At 32.7% G+C, this 18147-nt stretch overlaps 1 protein-coding gene across 1 annotated transcript in view; it reads right to left on the reverse strand.

Annotated features, from left to right (window-relative positions):
- Positions 1–1349: 1349 nt before the first annotated feature.
- MEOX2 (mesenchyme homeobox 2) overlaps positions 1350–18147 on the reverse strand; it is a 64745-nt gene continuing 47947 nt past the window's right edge. Inside the window, 2 exon segments of the mRNA NM_214121.1 lie at positions 1350–1574; positions 15509–15681. Coding sequence (NP_999286.1) covers positions 1350–1574; positions 15509–15681 — 398 coding nt within the window.

Raw genomic sequence — 18147 nt, forward strand, 5'->3', positions numbered from 1 at the left:
TACACTAGGATTAATCTTTTCATAATAAAAAAGTTTAAAAACAAAAAAAAGTTGGTGATTCACTAATTATGATGATCTGGATTTACACAAATGTAGAGGAATTTGGGACTTTCTTAAGTATTTACATTAAAACATCTAAACATTTAGGAAATCACAGTAGGGAGTCCAAAATTATTTACAAAGGATCATTTATTAAACACCTTTTTTCACAAAATACAAAGATTGTTGTTCTGTGTGAATACATCATATATGAAACAGTAACGTATTTTTACTGAAGTTAATTTGAAGACATTCAGAATTTTATCTTTTACAAACTTGAGGAATCAATTTTCTTTTGCAACCTCTCTAATACCAAAGCCAATCAGGAGGGAATCCTTTCCTTTTAATTAAATCATATTCATAACAGCTAACGTTTTATAGAAATAAGATCAGACAATGTCTGTCATACAAAGCTCTTTCTGTAAGTAACTGATTTGCCTATGATCCTAAATTTTTTCCAAGCTATAAGATAAGAAGAATTGAGGAGCTAGGTAAATTTTATAATAATGTATTAGCAGCAGTTGATAGAAAATGCAACATAAGATTTGTTTTGTCTGTGGTACAAGAATATGTCCTATCAGACTCTAATGTATTTTTCTCTACTTGAACACAAGTAAGCATGTGCTGATTGTTTCTGGGATGACAAAATGTATAAAAAGACAAGAAGCTTGTTCTGGTTGTCATCGTGAGTGCCTATTTTCATCAGCTAATATGAATGCATTGCTAAACTTAGTGAAGACAGGAAAATGACTTAAGGGTAATATATACAGAGTTAAAATACATTTTTTTATCCACTTAAGAGTGATTTCAGGCACTGTGGCTGTTCAGGATAAAAAATGTTTCATGGTTGATTCTTGATAGCAATGTAATTGTCAGTGCAAGCAAGAGCAAATACCTGCCCACTGTCACAGCATGACCTTGGACATCTGGAATGTTCAAAGCAAATTCATCTTCTACATCTTCACTCCGGAGGCACCTTGAATATAAATGTCTCATAGTTTGCTCTTGATAGCAATTTAATTTTCAGTGCAAGCAAAAGCAAACACAAAGCTGCTCACTGTCAGACATATGCCAAACACAACTGGAATGTTCAAAGCAAGTTCACCTCCATCTTCACTGTGGAAGCATCTTTAGTAAGTGGCACTTAGTGTAAACCCTCTACAAATCATGAAAAACAGACTTGAGATGCCTGGATTTAATAATATTAAAAATCACTGTCATGGTCATCTCTCTGTGTAAACGATGTTTGGGTAAGGCTTGCCATCAGAACATTTCTTTCCTGAGAACGGAGCTGATCCTCTCCATGTGTATCACAAGTGTGCGTGCTCTGAGCTGTGATCACTGTCATGGCTGTCTTCATTTGCTAGAGAGTCCCCTGTTTGCTGGAGAGTGGCTGCACCAATTCCCGAGAGCTCTGAAGGGAGAAGTGTCCCCTTTTTCACATTCACCAGTTCCTTTTCTCGAGCCGCAGCTCCTTGCTGTCCTCCTTTTACTCTCTTCCACTTCATTCGCCTGTTTTGGAACCAGACTTTCACCTTTAAGAAGAAAGGGAACAAACGGAAGAAGAAAAGAAAGAAATTAAACGGACAATTTCTTCCTCCTTTTTGGTCATCAATGAAAAGATAGCTTTTCAAAGGCTTATACCAACATACTGTGAAGGGGTGAATGTGAAAATAAATGAACAATGACTTTAATCAGGCCCCATGTTCATGATAATAATTTTAAAACTTTCAGAAGGTATCAAGAACTATATTTCATATTTTAAGACAAATATAAACAACAAATGGGAAAGTACTGTATCATTTTAGTGTTCAAAGGTATTTAGCTTTATAAACCGTTTATGTGAATTAGAACTAACATTTAATAACTGTCTTGGTCAACACCTACTCCCTCTGCGCCCTGGCTGTCAATGCCTGAACCAATTTAAAATATTCTCAGGGAGCTGCTGCTGATGTCCCATCTGAAAGATCATTCTTTGTCACTGTAGTCCCCTGCTGCATTCACAAAGCTTTACTTGACCATCCCACCTCAGAGTAAGTCCATTTTCTTTTGAAGTATTCTCTTTTGTCTACCCTTAGTACTTTTATTTTACTTTACAAATATGTGATTCCAATAATTTCCTAAAAACAAGATCAAGATAAAAAATTTCCATTAATAACTGTTAAATGCTGATACTAAGACTGTACGTTAGTCACGTCAGCTTTGTAGAGATATTTTTCTTCTAAAATCTTAATTGAATTTCCCTAATACATTATATATACATGTTTATATACAGATACATAATAAAACAAAAAATGTACACATGCATTATGTGACCATCCATGAATAAACCAGAATACTGGCATCATTTCTTCTTCTTGTTTAGGTGGAACTGTGTTCCTTTCCCAATGAAATTCTCATCATTGTATATTCTTGTTAAGCTAAGTGTTCCTTCTATATCACCTTTCTCTGTCCACCCCAAAGTTACAACCGAATTTTGGGTTTATCATCCCCAAGCCTTTATTTAAAACAAGGAGATAAACAAAAACAACTTTTTTCATGACATGTGAACCTAAAAAGCACTGTTTAATTTTGCTTGTTTTTTAGGTTTATCAAAATGGACTGTTTTAAACTACAGGCTTTTTGCTTTATCCATGTTGATTCAAGGGACTGCATTCATTCATTGTTTATCACTGTATGCAATTCCATTGTGTGACTATAACACAATGTACCCATTCTCTTCTCCATGGTCACTTGAACTATTTGTTTTTGCTTTTATAAATGATGTTGTTATAGACATTCCTGCATTCATGTTGTGATAAACATATGATAGAACTTCTTTCATTACATATCCAGGAGTTGCATCAATGGGTTTCAGGGTGTACAAATATGGAATTTAACATGGTAATACAGAAAAATTATTTTTCAAAGTTTCATCAATTTAACCCCCCCAAAGTTTAGGGTGTTAGAGTTCTTATGGATCCACATCTTTATCAATATTTGGAATTATCAATCCATCTTTTCCAATAAAATGACTGTACATATTGTCTCATCATGCTCTTATTTTGCACTTTCTGATTACTAATAAAGTAAAGCATTGTTAAGTGTTTATGACCCATTCCTCCTTTGTGAAATTCCTCCAAATGTTTGGGTTGAATGATTTTTGATTTAATTTCATTCCTTATGGACTCTTAAAATATATTCTTAATGATAATTTTAATGCTTTTGTGGTTATATGGCTGTTACTATATTTTTTCATTTTCCTTAGAGTATCTTTTGATGATCAGAAGCTCTAAAATGTACTGTATTCAAATCTACCAACTGTTTCTTTTATGGCCGTTTCATGTCTTCACCAAAAATCTTCTTTCTTCTGGGACTATTCAGATATTCATCTACATCTTCTTCTAAAAATTTTAAGGTTAGCATTTCAAACTGAAGGGCTTAAGCTATGACATACTGATTTTAGTATATACTGTAAAGAAAATAATTTACTTTATTCCAGATGTATAACAAACTGTTCCAAGATCATTTATCAAACAGTCCACCATTTTTCCAGAGATTATTGTTTCCAACTCTGTCATACATCAAGTTTCCATATATGCATAGCTTTACTGATGCACTCAATTGTTATACCCTTGTGATAAAACAGTTGAAATTTCGTAGTAAGTCTTTATATCTTGCAAATAGTTCTGTTTTATTCTAATTCTGGGAATATTTTGAATATTCTCCATTTTCATTTTAGAAACAATTTCAATTTCTGTAAAAGCAAAATGCTAAAGAGAAACTGAAGGGAAATATATTACATTTCTAAAGATGTATTTTAGTGGTCTTCAAATCACAATACTCCATCAAAATTAGTATAGTTTTCTCAGATGTTGGCACCAAAAAATATTTAAACCAACTCATTTCCAACTCTGGATTTTCATTTTTCTATCAGGGCCATAATTAAAATCTTATATCATACATTTACCCATACATACATGTTAATCCATTTAAGAACAAAAAAATACAAAAATGTAGAAAAAGACTGCCTAAAATCCAGAAAATGTATTTTAAAAAATTAATTAAAAACTAGGTAATTGATTTCATGTATTATCACTTAATAACTAAATGATAAGTTGTTATTTTTTATCATGTTATTTATTACTTAGGGCTAAACAACTACACTGCTAGGTGCTGTATATGTATTTTTTCTAATACGTGTATTTTTTCCATATATTTTTAACATTATTCCTACTTTATAGATGAAGACTCAAAGGTTTAGTGACTTTCCCTGCAGATAGGAAAATGTGGTGCCATAATTTAAACTTGGGGATTTGTTTGGCTCCAGATTGATTTATTTTTTTGGTGGCGGGGGGTGGAGGGAGGATGAAGGTTTGTTCCTGTTATATTTCAAATTCCTATTTTTAAGCTTTCAGGTTAGAAAAGTAAAGCATGTAAAGTATGTGAAATCCATCCATATGATTATCATTCAGGTAATTCTCCTACTCAATATAATTAGGTTTGTAAATATGGCACTATTTTCCTGTACTGTAATTTAGGTAATTATGCTACTCAATTTAATTACCTTTGCAAGCTTGACATTGCATGTTTTATTAGATCTTTTCCACATGAACTGGGTTCTGCTCCTGGCTTCAATTCCAAGTTGCTGTGTGAATTTGAGAAAATTATACTTCTCTCTGCCTCAATTTTCATATTTGTTATATTGGAATAATATGACTTTCAAGATTCTCCATAGGGACATTTTCTCCATGGACAATTCCAGGTGGAAGAAACACATCATCATCATTGTCACCAAAAGTGAAACATCCAGCCAAAATAATCTTGGCAGAAAATGGGAGGAATAGTTTTCTTAAATCTACACTTACTTCCTTTTCTGGGAGAAAGGGTGCAGTAATTCTATAATATTGGTATAAAACCTGTTTTGTACAATTTTAAAGAGAAAACTGTCAGAATATGGTATTGATTTTAGAAATAATGCGGCAATTTTGTGTTGTTTCCTATGACTACCATGCAAAATTTTGCAAATTCATTTTCTTAAAAGGACTAATGAAAAACTTCATTGTTTTCAATAGTAGCTATATATATCCATACATATGTATTAATATATGGATATATGCATATGTATGAGAAAGCATTTGATAATTATATAATAAATATAATAATTCTAATATCTTTAGGTATTTTCTTGAGGGATCAGGCTACACATGTGCTATAGCAACTTCATGAATATAGTAATGGAACAAAAAACAGCAACAGATGCATCATGAGTACATCTTAAAAAAAATGGGAAGGAAGAGTACAGAACTTCAAATGTCAGTGTGTCCAGATATGTTTTCAAATATACTATAAAATATTGGGATGAAATGAAATGAGAGGAAGATTTGATGCATATGTTTTTCTACAACCATCACAACATTAAAAACAAACCTATAGAAGTCCCCGTTGTGGCCCAGCGGGTTAAAAATCTGACTAGTATCCACAAGGATGTAGGTTCGAACCTGGCCTCACTTGTGGGTTAAAGATTCTGTGTTGTCACAAGGTGTGACATAGGTCACAGATGAGGCTTGGATCCTGCATTTCTGTGGCTGTGGCGATGGGGTAGGACAGCAGCTGCAGCTGGGATATGACCCCTAGCCTGGGAACTTCCATATGCCACAGGTGTGGCCCTGAAAGAAAAATTACAAATAAAAACAAATCTATAAAAGTAATTCCAGATTATGTCAGTATTGCCATTAGAATAATAACATCACAGTTTTATAAATACACTTTATTATCACCTAATAATCCAACTTCATTGGCTGAATTGAAAAATATACTTTTGTATGGTTTTGTTTGTAAAATAGCTAAAGAATAATCATTCAAATGCTTAACAATTTAAAAACAAGCAAATTATTTTTATTAAACTTTACATGTGTGTTTCATATAATAATCTGCATGTTTTAGCTAAGTAAAAATAATCTCATGTTTCCTTGATGACTCAGAATCTCTATTTATTCATTCATACACTCAACATTACTAAATGTTTACTTAACAGGTAAGAAAGTTTAGATGTAAGAGTGTGTACAAATAAATTAAGAAATAGTTTCTGCCTTTGAGGACAGTTTACTGTGTGTGAGGACTTTGGCATATACTGAGATGTGTAAAGATTAGCTTCATATTTTACAGAATATCCTTAAACTATTTGCTATTCTAATTGGTGTCATTGCTAATCCCAAAATAAGAGACTGCTAATCCTCCAATGGTCCATGAGATGGCATGACCTCCTTCCCATGCTCAATATCCCACACTGCTTTCCTGCCACACAATTATTTCTTTGCGTGATTTCTTTCCTCTGGGAACCTCACGCTCTTGATATTAGCATCCTCTGTGCCTCCAAATTTGGTACTCTAGGAACCTCGGGTAGTACCCTAGGTGCTAGGAAATTGGATCATCAAATATTTTGCATACAATTTAAAAATACCTGTCTATCTTGGAGCATAATATATGCGTTTTGTGAACTTTTACTATTTTATTTGGGCTTAAAGTCAACTTATTTCTTATCTGGAAATGCTGGTTAATAGTTTTTTTTTTTTTTAGTATTTCCTTCTTTTTAAGCTTGGAGCTAAGGCAAGATTCCATATAAAGTACGTTTTGTTACATAGTATGATTAACAACTCCGATAAAAATAAATTCTTTCCCCCACAAGAATGTGAGTAATGAAAAAATACTATTGTTCATGAAAGCAAAGCAATATGAACCAAACTTAGAGGCATTCAATATTTCTGCATAATGTTTTTCAAAAAAATCTTCATAAAAGTAACAAAGGAAATAATAGCCTGCAATATTAGCAGTAAATATTTAAATGCTTAGTTATAAGCCTTACTTTCCAGAACATCTGTTTATTATGAGGACTCACTTTTTATCCTTTAGTCTACAGAGTATTTAGCATCCTCCTTGCCTGGAATATCAAACTACTCTTTAAGTAAATAGAAATACAACTATTTATATCTGACCTTCCTTACTGAAGGAAGCAATTAAGAGAATTTTACTGTAGCTAATTTGCTTTTCTCATGTATTTCAGAAAATAGAAGTCATATTTTTCTCTTTAATAAAAATACTGTAAATGAAAAATGCTATTTGCTAAATAGACATTTTACATACATTTGACCTCTTTAATTTATTTAGTCATTCACATACAGCCTTCTATGTATAAGTTCATAATACCTGTCCTTTTTAGGGTTCACAATATATCAGAGGAGAACACAAATGAAATATACAGCTGTATTGTCATACAATTTCCTAAAATGGCCAGAGCAAACTGGTTGATAGAAAGTAGAATCTGTCTAATGCTATAACTTACATTTATAGAATACCATAAATGTCTGTCTTTTGACAAAACAATCTTAACCCGTAACATCTGGATGAAAACTGAATATTGCAGTGACATATCTAAATGTCTCTAAACATGTGGAATTTGTAGATTTAATAGTTCAACTGTTTCTATCTGTATATGAGCTCTTGAAATACTATAGATACTAACAAATATTTTTTCACATCTTTAACATGTGAAAACATGCAAAGAAGTAATTGTATAAATACAATTTTGAAATTTAATCACTCCCTAGTCATTAAATTTGGTCATGGCAGCTAATGTAAACAGACCCTAGTAAGACTTACTCAAGTAATTCAGTGGCAAAGGCAGTAGCTGACCCAAAGAATTAGAACCAAGAAAGCTCTAGAAGGTAAGGATGAAAAATGGGGTAAAAGAAAGCATCTTTGCTCTTCCTGCCTGAATAGACTTATATCCAATTAAGAGAAGTAATCCCTCAGCTATTTCCAAGAAGCTCATGGGAGCTACCAGGCTCACTAATGCAGTCATAAAACATGTACTATTTCACATATCTTTGAACAAACTGAATACGCATGAGCCATTGGCAGCCCTGGGCAAATAACACATTGAACAAGAAATAACCCATTTTTTTTCAGGCAACAAATGAAATTCTCCATAATTTGTTATTATGATTGACTATTATAAGTTAATCATATGTATTATATTATCCTTTCCAAAAATGCAGGGTTATCACTCACGTGATGAGTAAATTCTTAGGGGATTAATTCCTTTTAATTTGACCTCTTAGAAAGGTCATATTAGTAGTAAATACTAACAGTTATACCTTTTTCTGTCATACCTGATAAAATTCAATTCAAGTGGCCTACTTTAATAATATTAATTTGCAGTGAAAATTCACTACTCTTAAGGCTACTTTTACACAAGTTTTAGAAAATGGATATACATTTCAGTTATTTAAAGTGAAATATGGTTTACCTAAGCATATCATGAGTATTATATATCATGACTTCTGAAAATCTAAGTGGATTTATCAAAACTACATTATGCACTTTTCTCCATTACTGTGTTAAAAAAAAAATTCCTAAATAGCAATTCTTGAATACATGACATTTGTGTATTCTGACCCACTACTGGCACTTATTTTATGCAAACTACTAAGATCAGTTAGAATAATAACTTTTGTTCTCGAAATCTTGCATAATCTCTGGGATAACGTTTAACACTAGTTAGCAAAATATCACAATCAGTATATACTATTTTGAGAAATGGTCTTTAGCCACTGCCTCTTTAGTGAAATCTATCAATTATAAATATTTGGGTGAAACATAAAGGCTTACCACTCTTATAAGAACAGTAGGAATAGCAGCAATCCTTATGGTTCAATCTTATTAATATTCTGATTATTTTTAGACAACTTTGAGTTCAATATCAGGATATATGTGAGCCTTCACTACACTTTTATTAGATTTAGGAACTGTCTCCAAAATGATTGTAAGAACTTATGATGGTAATTATTACTATCATATGAATATACACTGACCACAAAAATATTCAGTAATTTTCACAACTGGAAAACATTCAAAAAATTTTTTAAAACTGTTCAGCATAAAAATTATAAATGATAAAGAGAAATAAAATTAAAATCTATTCTAGGGAGTTTCCCTTGTGTCTCAGCGGTAACAAACCCAACTAGGATCCATGAGGACACAGGTTTGATCCCTGTCTGCTCAATGGGTTAAGGATCCAGCGGCTTGGATCTGGTATTGCTGTGGCTGCAGCACAGGCCGTCAGATCCAGCTCTGATTCTACCCCTAATATGGGAACTTCCATACACCACAGGTTTGGCCCCAAAAAGACAAAAAAATTTGTATTCTAAGTTGACTACATCTGAGTTTTTCATGAGGAGTCATGGAAATAGGGAGATGAATTGGTAGAAAGTCTTTTATAGTCAAATTCTCTAGAAATTGTCTAGTCTTAGACTTGTGTTCATTATTTTACTGATGTCAATGAACATATGTACTTCTCTATACACATATTTACATAATGGAATATCTCTTTGAAATTGAAGATGCCAACGCAAACCTTGAACTAGCTCCTCAAAATTTCCAGAAGCATTTTAGTTTTATAATTTATTTTAAATTACATGAAAAAATTACATGAATACAAAGATTATGTTAGAAAAGGAATAATCTTTCATAGCAGAGATTTTTTAATATTATACTTGAAATGATGATCTTGTGATGCAATGAATGATATGTTTCAGAATGTTATTGTTGATTTATTAAATATAAATTGTTTCCTTATGGACAAAATTTCTAAAATTAAGGCTGATTTTATGTGTATATATAAATATATATGCACATACATATACATATTTATGTATATATGTGTGTTTATATATATAAGTAGATCAAAATATATCTGTATATATCTATTCATCTACCTAACAGCACTTAGAAAATAGATTCATTATATACTCTCAAGGCTGGTTCAATAAGAAGAGAGTCTTATTTTTCTGATTTTTTTTCTATAGTATTTCAAACTTGGATATTTACATTCACAAATGGTTAGAGTTCAATTGCTAATTTCTCAGCCTTCTACTTTATAAGCTAATATTTATGAAAGTTAATTTAGGAGAGGGTCAAATTGTTCATTTTCTGTTTATAGATTTTGCTTTAGTATTTGATCTTAAATGACATTTTTTTACATCATAGCCTTTGTTTGGTAGCACCTAAGGTAGTTCTGAATATGGCTTTTAGAGCTTACCACACATTGCTAATATGCATTTCTTTTTCAAAAATGCATTACTCAGGAAATATCTTTCTATATATCAAACTAAGTTTCCATTGTATATTCCACCATCAACTCCTCCACTCTATTTTACCCCTATTTTCCCTGTCAGAGCCAAATCATGTTTAATATCTCAAGATAGCGGGCACACTATGTTTTAAGCAAAAGAAACATCCAACCATTACTGTAGATAACTTAAATACTACTCTATAAAGAAATAGGAAATAGTCTAAAATCACTGGCTACATAGGTAGTCTTGGATTACTTTGAATAGACAATATGTCTGATCATGCAGTCATAATTTATTAGCTAAATAACTAAAAGTATTCATGTAAATGTACAGAAATAAACCTGCAAAGGGGAGGGATTGTATAAAATGCTAAGCAGAAGACAAAACCACTGTTTATTTGGCACAGGAAATGTCTCTGTCATAGTCATCCAAAAAGTGGATGCCTATTTTGAAAATACTTGGCATTGAGCCACTTAATGATTTATGAGTAAAACAAAACATAATCTTTCTCATTTCCACTAATGAAATATGATTCAACGAGGTGGGATTTTCCATTTATCTTGGCAGAGGTATCATGAATTCAGTCTATTTATTCCGGTAATATTAGTTTACAAATCTGTGACATTGCACTTCTGATTAGCTCCATGAAATGAATTTGTGAAATGGAGGGATCTCCCATTTTATATTTGGCAGCCTTAACTCTACAAAAATGTCCATTTTGTCACTCCTCTGGTTTTATGCAGCTGCCTTCCCTCTTCTTCCCACTGAGAGATATTAAAAATTTGGCATGAGCTTTTTCCAAGTATATCTGGATGGATGAAAAAGCCAGAGTATGCTTGTCAAACTTAAAAATACCTTGGGACAGGAGGGCCTTTAGACTGACTGGCTCTTCAAAGTATCCCAAGTGGCTCTGCCAACTGAGGACTATTAGCTGTTGATTGAGAAGGGTATATGAGACTATGTTGTACAGTGGAAGCTGTAAATTAGAAGCTGGAAGATTACTAAAGTGGTAACTCTTCCATAAAACAGCAGTATATAATTAAAATATTTAAAGCTCAACTTTGTTCCAGTGTCTCCATTTTCATTTAACATAAAACAATTTTCTTTAATACGTTAAGTGCTAACATGGAATTACTTTGCAGGACAGGCCTTTTTTCTCTTTCTCCTTCTTCTTCTTTGGACAAATGAAGTTCAAAGGAGGTTACAAACTTCCTTGACCTACACAGGCATTGTCTTTTGGGAGACACAAATATAAGTTTGATTTCTTTGTGAGATTCCAGAGCTATTCTTCAAATTTGAAAATTTTTGTCTTGAGTGATAATTAAAGATTTAGCATAGCTTACTTTTTTCTAAAAGGGTACTTAATCAATATTGCAAATATTTATAATCACAGGTATGTAGCCTATCATAAAATGTGTGGCAGGTATATTGATTGGTGATATAAACAAGGCGATGGCATCTATAAATAACATATCAATTATGCATATATATTTTCATAGGCAACTATGTAAATTTTTTTACATAAAAGTACATATAAAACTGTTTCTATTTATAAAGTAAATTTTCATTTAAGAGAAAGTTATTTCTGCCACACAATTCTGATATTAATTAAAATGATTCAATATTTGCTGTTCTGTCCCTTTACATAGAACATGCAAGTTCTTTTTCTGTATTTGAATCTTGAAGGGCTTTTTAAAAGTCAAGAAAAATATATTTTAGGAGATTAAACATTCTATTAAAGTTAAGGAAAACACTACACAATATGGAGTTAGATATAAAATTCTTTGCTGTATACACTTAGGTTGCTTTAATAAATCTCTTGCTATTTTAAAGTATGGAAAAAATAAATCTTGCAGCAGAATGGAATTGGAAAAAATCACACACCTATAATTAGAATATTTTACATGTGGAAATCCTATAAAAAGGGTGTGATTTAAGAATTTATATGTCAAGATATAGATTACATAGAGAAGTACGTATGGCATTAATACAAAATCAAAGTAATGGAATAGCTGTATCCCAATTAAAAGAAGATGAATGAAAAGGGTTCAGTTTATATTTCTACGTTTATAATCTTAAAAGCCCAACCATGAGAAAATAAACTGAATATATTTCACTGGGATGAGTGCTCTGGCATCTAGGAGGAATAGGCCTTCAGACCTTTAAGAATTGAAAAATTGATGAATAACATCATGTAAAATGTCTCTGTAAATTTAGCACAGTAAAATCCAGCCCAGGAAACAATTTAAAAAACCCTTCAGATTCTTCATTTAAGATACTTCATGTGCACAGAAGTGTAGGGAAAACAATGAGCATTTTGGCATAACCAGGAACATCCTCTCATATAACCCTGTCATTTCTCCCTTGTGATATTCAACACTCATCACAACAGTTAATACTTGTTCAATTTTTGCCTCTTTCATGAGTTGTACCAGAGACTTGTCCAACTTATTTTAAAAAGACTTTATTTCTAGCATTTACCTCAACAAATATTTGTGTAACAAAATGATTAACTCACTATGCCTTGCATAGCAAAGACATTTCTCCTCCTCTGGTTGACAGAAGTGTTTAGCTTAAAATTTCTTTGACATCCATTATGACATATAAATCTGAGTAGAAGAAAGAGAAGGCAGTTTTAATTTCCATTTTGTGCCTTGGAAAAATTGTTACTTGCCTAGGAATACACAATTCCAAGTGATGAATCTAGAATTTTTATCATAACAATTCAATTTTTTTCTAACAAAAACTAAAGTCATAGTTTTGATTGGGAATTTAGATTCCATATGTATGTCATCTTTTCTTATTAACTTGCAAAACTGCTAAGAGAGATTTATAGGATTAAAAAACTCTTCTGTAAAATATCAAATTTTTACTTCTTTGAAAACCTAATTATCTCTCAGGGTTTTTTGTTATTTTTTTTTTCCCTTACAAGGCTTTAGTTAGATTGTTCCTTAATGATCTCCAAAAATTTTTCCTTCCTTCCTATCTATCAGCCTCCATAGACACAGAGGTTGTTCATATGATTTTCTTTAGACAATGCGACATTAGTAAACATGATTCAAGTAAAGGCTTTGAAAGCCCTTGTACATTGAGGTTTTTCCTCTAAATACTCCTGTAAATGCTTCTACCACCATTTGAAGAATCTCAGGGAGCTGATTAGAAGATGAAATTATATGTAACAGAGATGAGCTATCCAAAATGAAGCTGCCTAGACAAACTACCTCTTGGTCATCCACCAGCAGACCACAGCTCCATAAGGACGCTACATAAGGCCAGAAGTTGAACTGTCCAACTGAGCAGAGTCAAAACATTTGGCCCACAAAATTCTTAGCAAATCAAGTGTTGGTTATTGTTTAAAGTCACTAAGATTTTGAGTAGCTTGTTACACAGCAGAGGCTAACTGATACAAAATTATAAAGGGACCTGTTTTAAGAAACAAAGATTTAAATCGTATATGTATACACATTTTTCATATAATGGCTTGCAATTATTTCCCAAGAATGGCAGTCAGTTAGGAGTAAAGAAGAAATATCTAAAATATGTTCAAAATTCCTAACCCAACTTTACAGAATTGCTCCTAAAAAGAAAGTATTTATAGCCAAAAGTGAAATCTCTGCTTTATGATCAGTTAATGACAGGTAACTATATAGGACATCACCAGAAGAGAAAGCAAGATTTTAACCTTTCTCTTAACTAAGAGCACAGTAATGCATCCCATCATTTCTGTAGATTACAAGCAAACCCTAATTTCTTATTTCCATAATGTGTCATTTAAAACATAGCTTCATTTAGTAGAATTCGTTGTCTCTATATAAAAACATTAATATGTAATTCCAGCCCCTCTTCTTTTTTCCCTGTTTCCACTTTAAAAAGTAAAAGCAAAATAACAGATGTCTGATGATGTAGATTTTGGATACTGCTTTTCAGCATGCTGTTGTACACTTATGGAGAGAACTTTGTGAAGTTCAAGTGAAGGAAAATGTTTTGCTCCATAACTAGGTACTAGTCATAATATTTAATAAAGTATAAACTGCCAATAAATAAAACCACATAGAAGTGTCCCTCTGTATATTTCTAGTACCCAGAAATACCCTAATAAAAGCTGAAATATAGAAATTAACAGAAGGAAAGATGATTTAAGAAATTGGATAAAATAACCTGCTCTCCTAAGACAGTTTTCATGTCCACACCCTGTTGATATTTCTTTGGTTCCAACGGGATCCCTGGAGGAGGTGCATACAGCAAAAGAGGAAATGAGACTCTAGTCCTAAGAGTGCCAATCATAACTGCACTGTCCATAAAGATGTTTGCACTTGCCTTTCAGGAATGTTTTTCTAAAGATTAGCAACTATTAACCATCAGTAGGCTAGATTCTCTTAGGGAAAATCAGGATCCATACAAGGAGTTCTCTGGGAGCACTACTGGAACAAATCATTTGCCATTCAAATAAAATCCAAGAAATAACCTAAAAGGAAATTAATTAAAATATTTTAGGTCTTATTAACTAGTGTATGCAAATCATTAATAATTTCAAAGAGTTCTTTAAATGAATGGGTACCAGATTTTTGAAGTTCTGAAACTAAAACAATTTCAAAAAATCTTTGAAGTAGTGGGAGAGAAATATTTACCAATGATCTACGTGCTCTTGCTCCCATCAATTCCAGCCCCCTTGAATTTAAGTGGTACCATTGACTCTATCTGGACATTAGAGTGTAAATGGAAGTGACATGGGTCATTTCCAGGTGAAAACATTTAAAGGTCAATGCATGACCTCTAACTCTTTCTTACCTCCTGTGATTATCAAGGATACCACATGTCGAGATGGCAGAGAGTCAGACTGGGTCCCTGAGTGATTATTTGGATTGCTGGACTTGTAAACTTAGTATGGAGAGTTAACAAACAATGAAACATTTTTCTTATGTTATTGAGGTTTGGGGGTTAATATGTTATAGCAACATAAACCCTATCCTGAGCAATAGAGGAAATTAACATGAGATTGCCAAATTTCTATTATGTCAAATAAGAAAATTTTAAAATATAAGCAAACAAAATTCCTCTGCATATGCCATCATTATATAAAATAAGTAATATTTTAAAACCAAATAAAAAAAAAAAAGAAAGACACAATCACAGAAAAAGGATGATTCCGTAAATAGAATAAATGTAGTTTTCTTTAAAATGGCACTCTCTTATTCTTCCTTTGTCATTTTGCTGGGCAAAAATTTCATCATAAAATAGAAATTCTGTCTTCCAAATGGTATTTAAGAACCACAGATTTAGATATTTCAAAAATGGCGAGAGAAGATGGTTGATCAAAGCAATTTAAAATATCATATAATGGCAATGTCCTACATTACCTGTCTTTCAGTGAGATCCAAGTTCACTGCTATTTCATATCGCCTCAGTCTGGTCAGATAATTATGATGGGCAAATTCTGCTTCAAGTTCTCTGATTTGCTCTTTAGTAAAAGCTGTCCTTTCCTTCCTGGGTTTGCTATTGACTTCTGACTTGTAATTTCCTTCCTGGGAGTCTAAAAATAAAAAGTGAGAACTAAATTTAGTTCATTCACATTCAATCATATCATTCATCCCAGAAACTTGCATTTAATAACTATTTTTTGAGGTACTATGTTATACATAGTAAAAGTAGAGAGAGACCAAAGAGAGCAAGACTTCTCTCTTCACTGTGGGGTGAAATAAATTACTTTTTTTCCCCAGATCCCAACCAACTCACAGCCCAATTAGGAAAGTGTCTAGTTTTGTTCTTTTGAAATATGAACAAAAAACTTAACTGCTCTTAATATGCTATTATAATAATAAGATAAAGCAAAGCCTTTCTAGAAAATAATTTTATATCTAAAAATAAGTTTTTCAACATAAATTCTTGAGGTCTAAGTATGATTGAACAGAGTGATCTCCAAAAATAGTGGTGAATCAGTATTTGAATATTTGAGTAATTCCAGCATTTAGCAACTGGACCATAAACGTTAGTTCGAGCTCAGGCTAAGCATACATAATTGTCTGTATTTATTGGCCATTTAATTTCTATTTAAATGCAGTCTCCTTGAAGGCAATAGCAATGCTCTTTTATTTTGTATATTTGCTGTCTTTGGTCTTGCTCTACTTTTACTAATTATAACATAGTGCAATGTGGAATCTATAAATAAAATTGATATGAACAGTTTTAAATATTTAACTCAAAATATGAACAGAGTTTTAAATATTTTTCACTACATATGAGATAAACATAGGATGCACAACACCAAACACTAGCTATCCAAATACCAAATATCATAATGCCAGATAGAAAAAATAGTCATTTACAGCTTATCATGCCTTCATTCCTGCTAAGAGTTTAAGACATAATTAATAGAGAATTTTACTTATCCTCATTAAATTTCTGAGATGTAAGTTAGAAGAAATTCTTAATATACTAAAGAACAGGATATACGTCTATAATGGAAAAATATCCCACATACACCAAGTAATAATCATACTGGCTACAATAATTCATGTTAAATTTATCCTTAGTGAAATATCAACATAATCAGGATAAAGTGGCATGTTGGTACTCCCTTAGAAATTATTTCAGTTTTCTAATTATTTTTGAGCATGTACACCCAAATAGTGATGACTTTATCATGTGGGGATACAATGAACTCTTCCAATGAGGCCAAATGAGAGATGATACAGGAAAAACAGTGGTGAATCAGATCACAAAGAGCGACATTTTAATTTTAACTGATATATGTAATATGGTACAGCTTTATGAAGGATCTTTTAAAGCAATATTTGTTTCTTCATCCAATGATGCTTAAATATACCATGTACAATTTTTTTTTTTAAATGGCCAAACCCTCAGCATATGGAACTTCCTGGGCCAGGAATTGAAATCTGAGCCACAGCTGTGGCAATACTGGATCCTTTAACCCACAGAGCCAGGCTGGGGATTGAACCTGTGCCTCAGCAGTGACCTGAGCCACAGCAGTTGGATTCTTAACCTGTTGCACTGTAGCAGAAACTCCCTGTTGTTCTTTTTTTAGTATTCGTTTCCTTTCTCTCTGGCTTGGGGAAGTTTAACTGAAATCAAGCCTGCATAATGGTTATCCAGGACAAGGTGCTCTAATGTAAACAATTATATGACTCTTACCAAAATCTAAGCTGACCAAACATAAGTTTTCTAGGTCCAATAGCAGCAGCAATAGGTTTCCATCAAATTTTTGGCACACTTGGCCGTTACTTTTCCTCTGTGGGATCACAGGGTATATTTCACTAACTATTACACTGGTACTGTTGGATATTATTTAGAATTCAATAGGAGATTCCGTCATGGCTCAGTGGTAACAAGCCTGATTAGTCCATGAGGAGGAGGGTTTGATCCCTGGCCTCGCTCAGTGGGTTAAGGATTCTGTGTTGCTATAAGCTGTGGTGTAGGTTGCAGACTTGGCTTAGATCTGGTGGTATTGCAGCTGTGACTTAGGCTGGAGGCTATAGCTTGTATTCGACCCCTAGCCTGGGAACATCCTTATGTCGCTAATACTAAAAAAATTACATAAAAATTACATAAAAAACAAAGAATTCAATGACCACATTTCTGGGCTTGTCATTTACCATTGTGTTGACTGGCTCCCTACCTTGACAGGGCAGGGTAGGTTTTATCTAGTGCAAAAAGTGTTCCTGACTGTATTTTAGAGCAAGCCACTGGGACCAGATGAGTTATGTATTAGATGATGCATGAGCTCTCAGGCAGGCTGTGTTTTTACAATGCCAATTTACCTGGCTCTACGTGGAACCTGCAGTTGATGATGTACTTTTTTTTAAGCTACAGATTTGCCAAGCTCCCTCCACATCTTTGGATAATTTTGCCATTTTGGTATCATGTGAACAAAACTTTCCGATGACTGATTTCTTTCCTTCTTTTTTTTTTTCTTTCTTTTCTTTTCTGTTGTTTTTTTTTTTTTTTTTCCCTTTCCATTGGTTGTTCTGGCAGAGGCAAA

The sequence above is a fragment of the Sus scrofa genome, chromosome 9 (genome assembly GCF_054392235.1).
Source record: "Sus scrofa isolate SSC_HxYL_T2T_F1_AM1 chromosome 9, Sscrofa_HxYL_maternal_Yorkshire_Landrace_v2.0, whole genome shotgun sequence".
Taxonomy (NCBI): Eukaryota; Metazoa; Chordata; class Mammalia; order Artiodactyla; family Suidae; genus Sus; species Sus scrofa.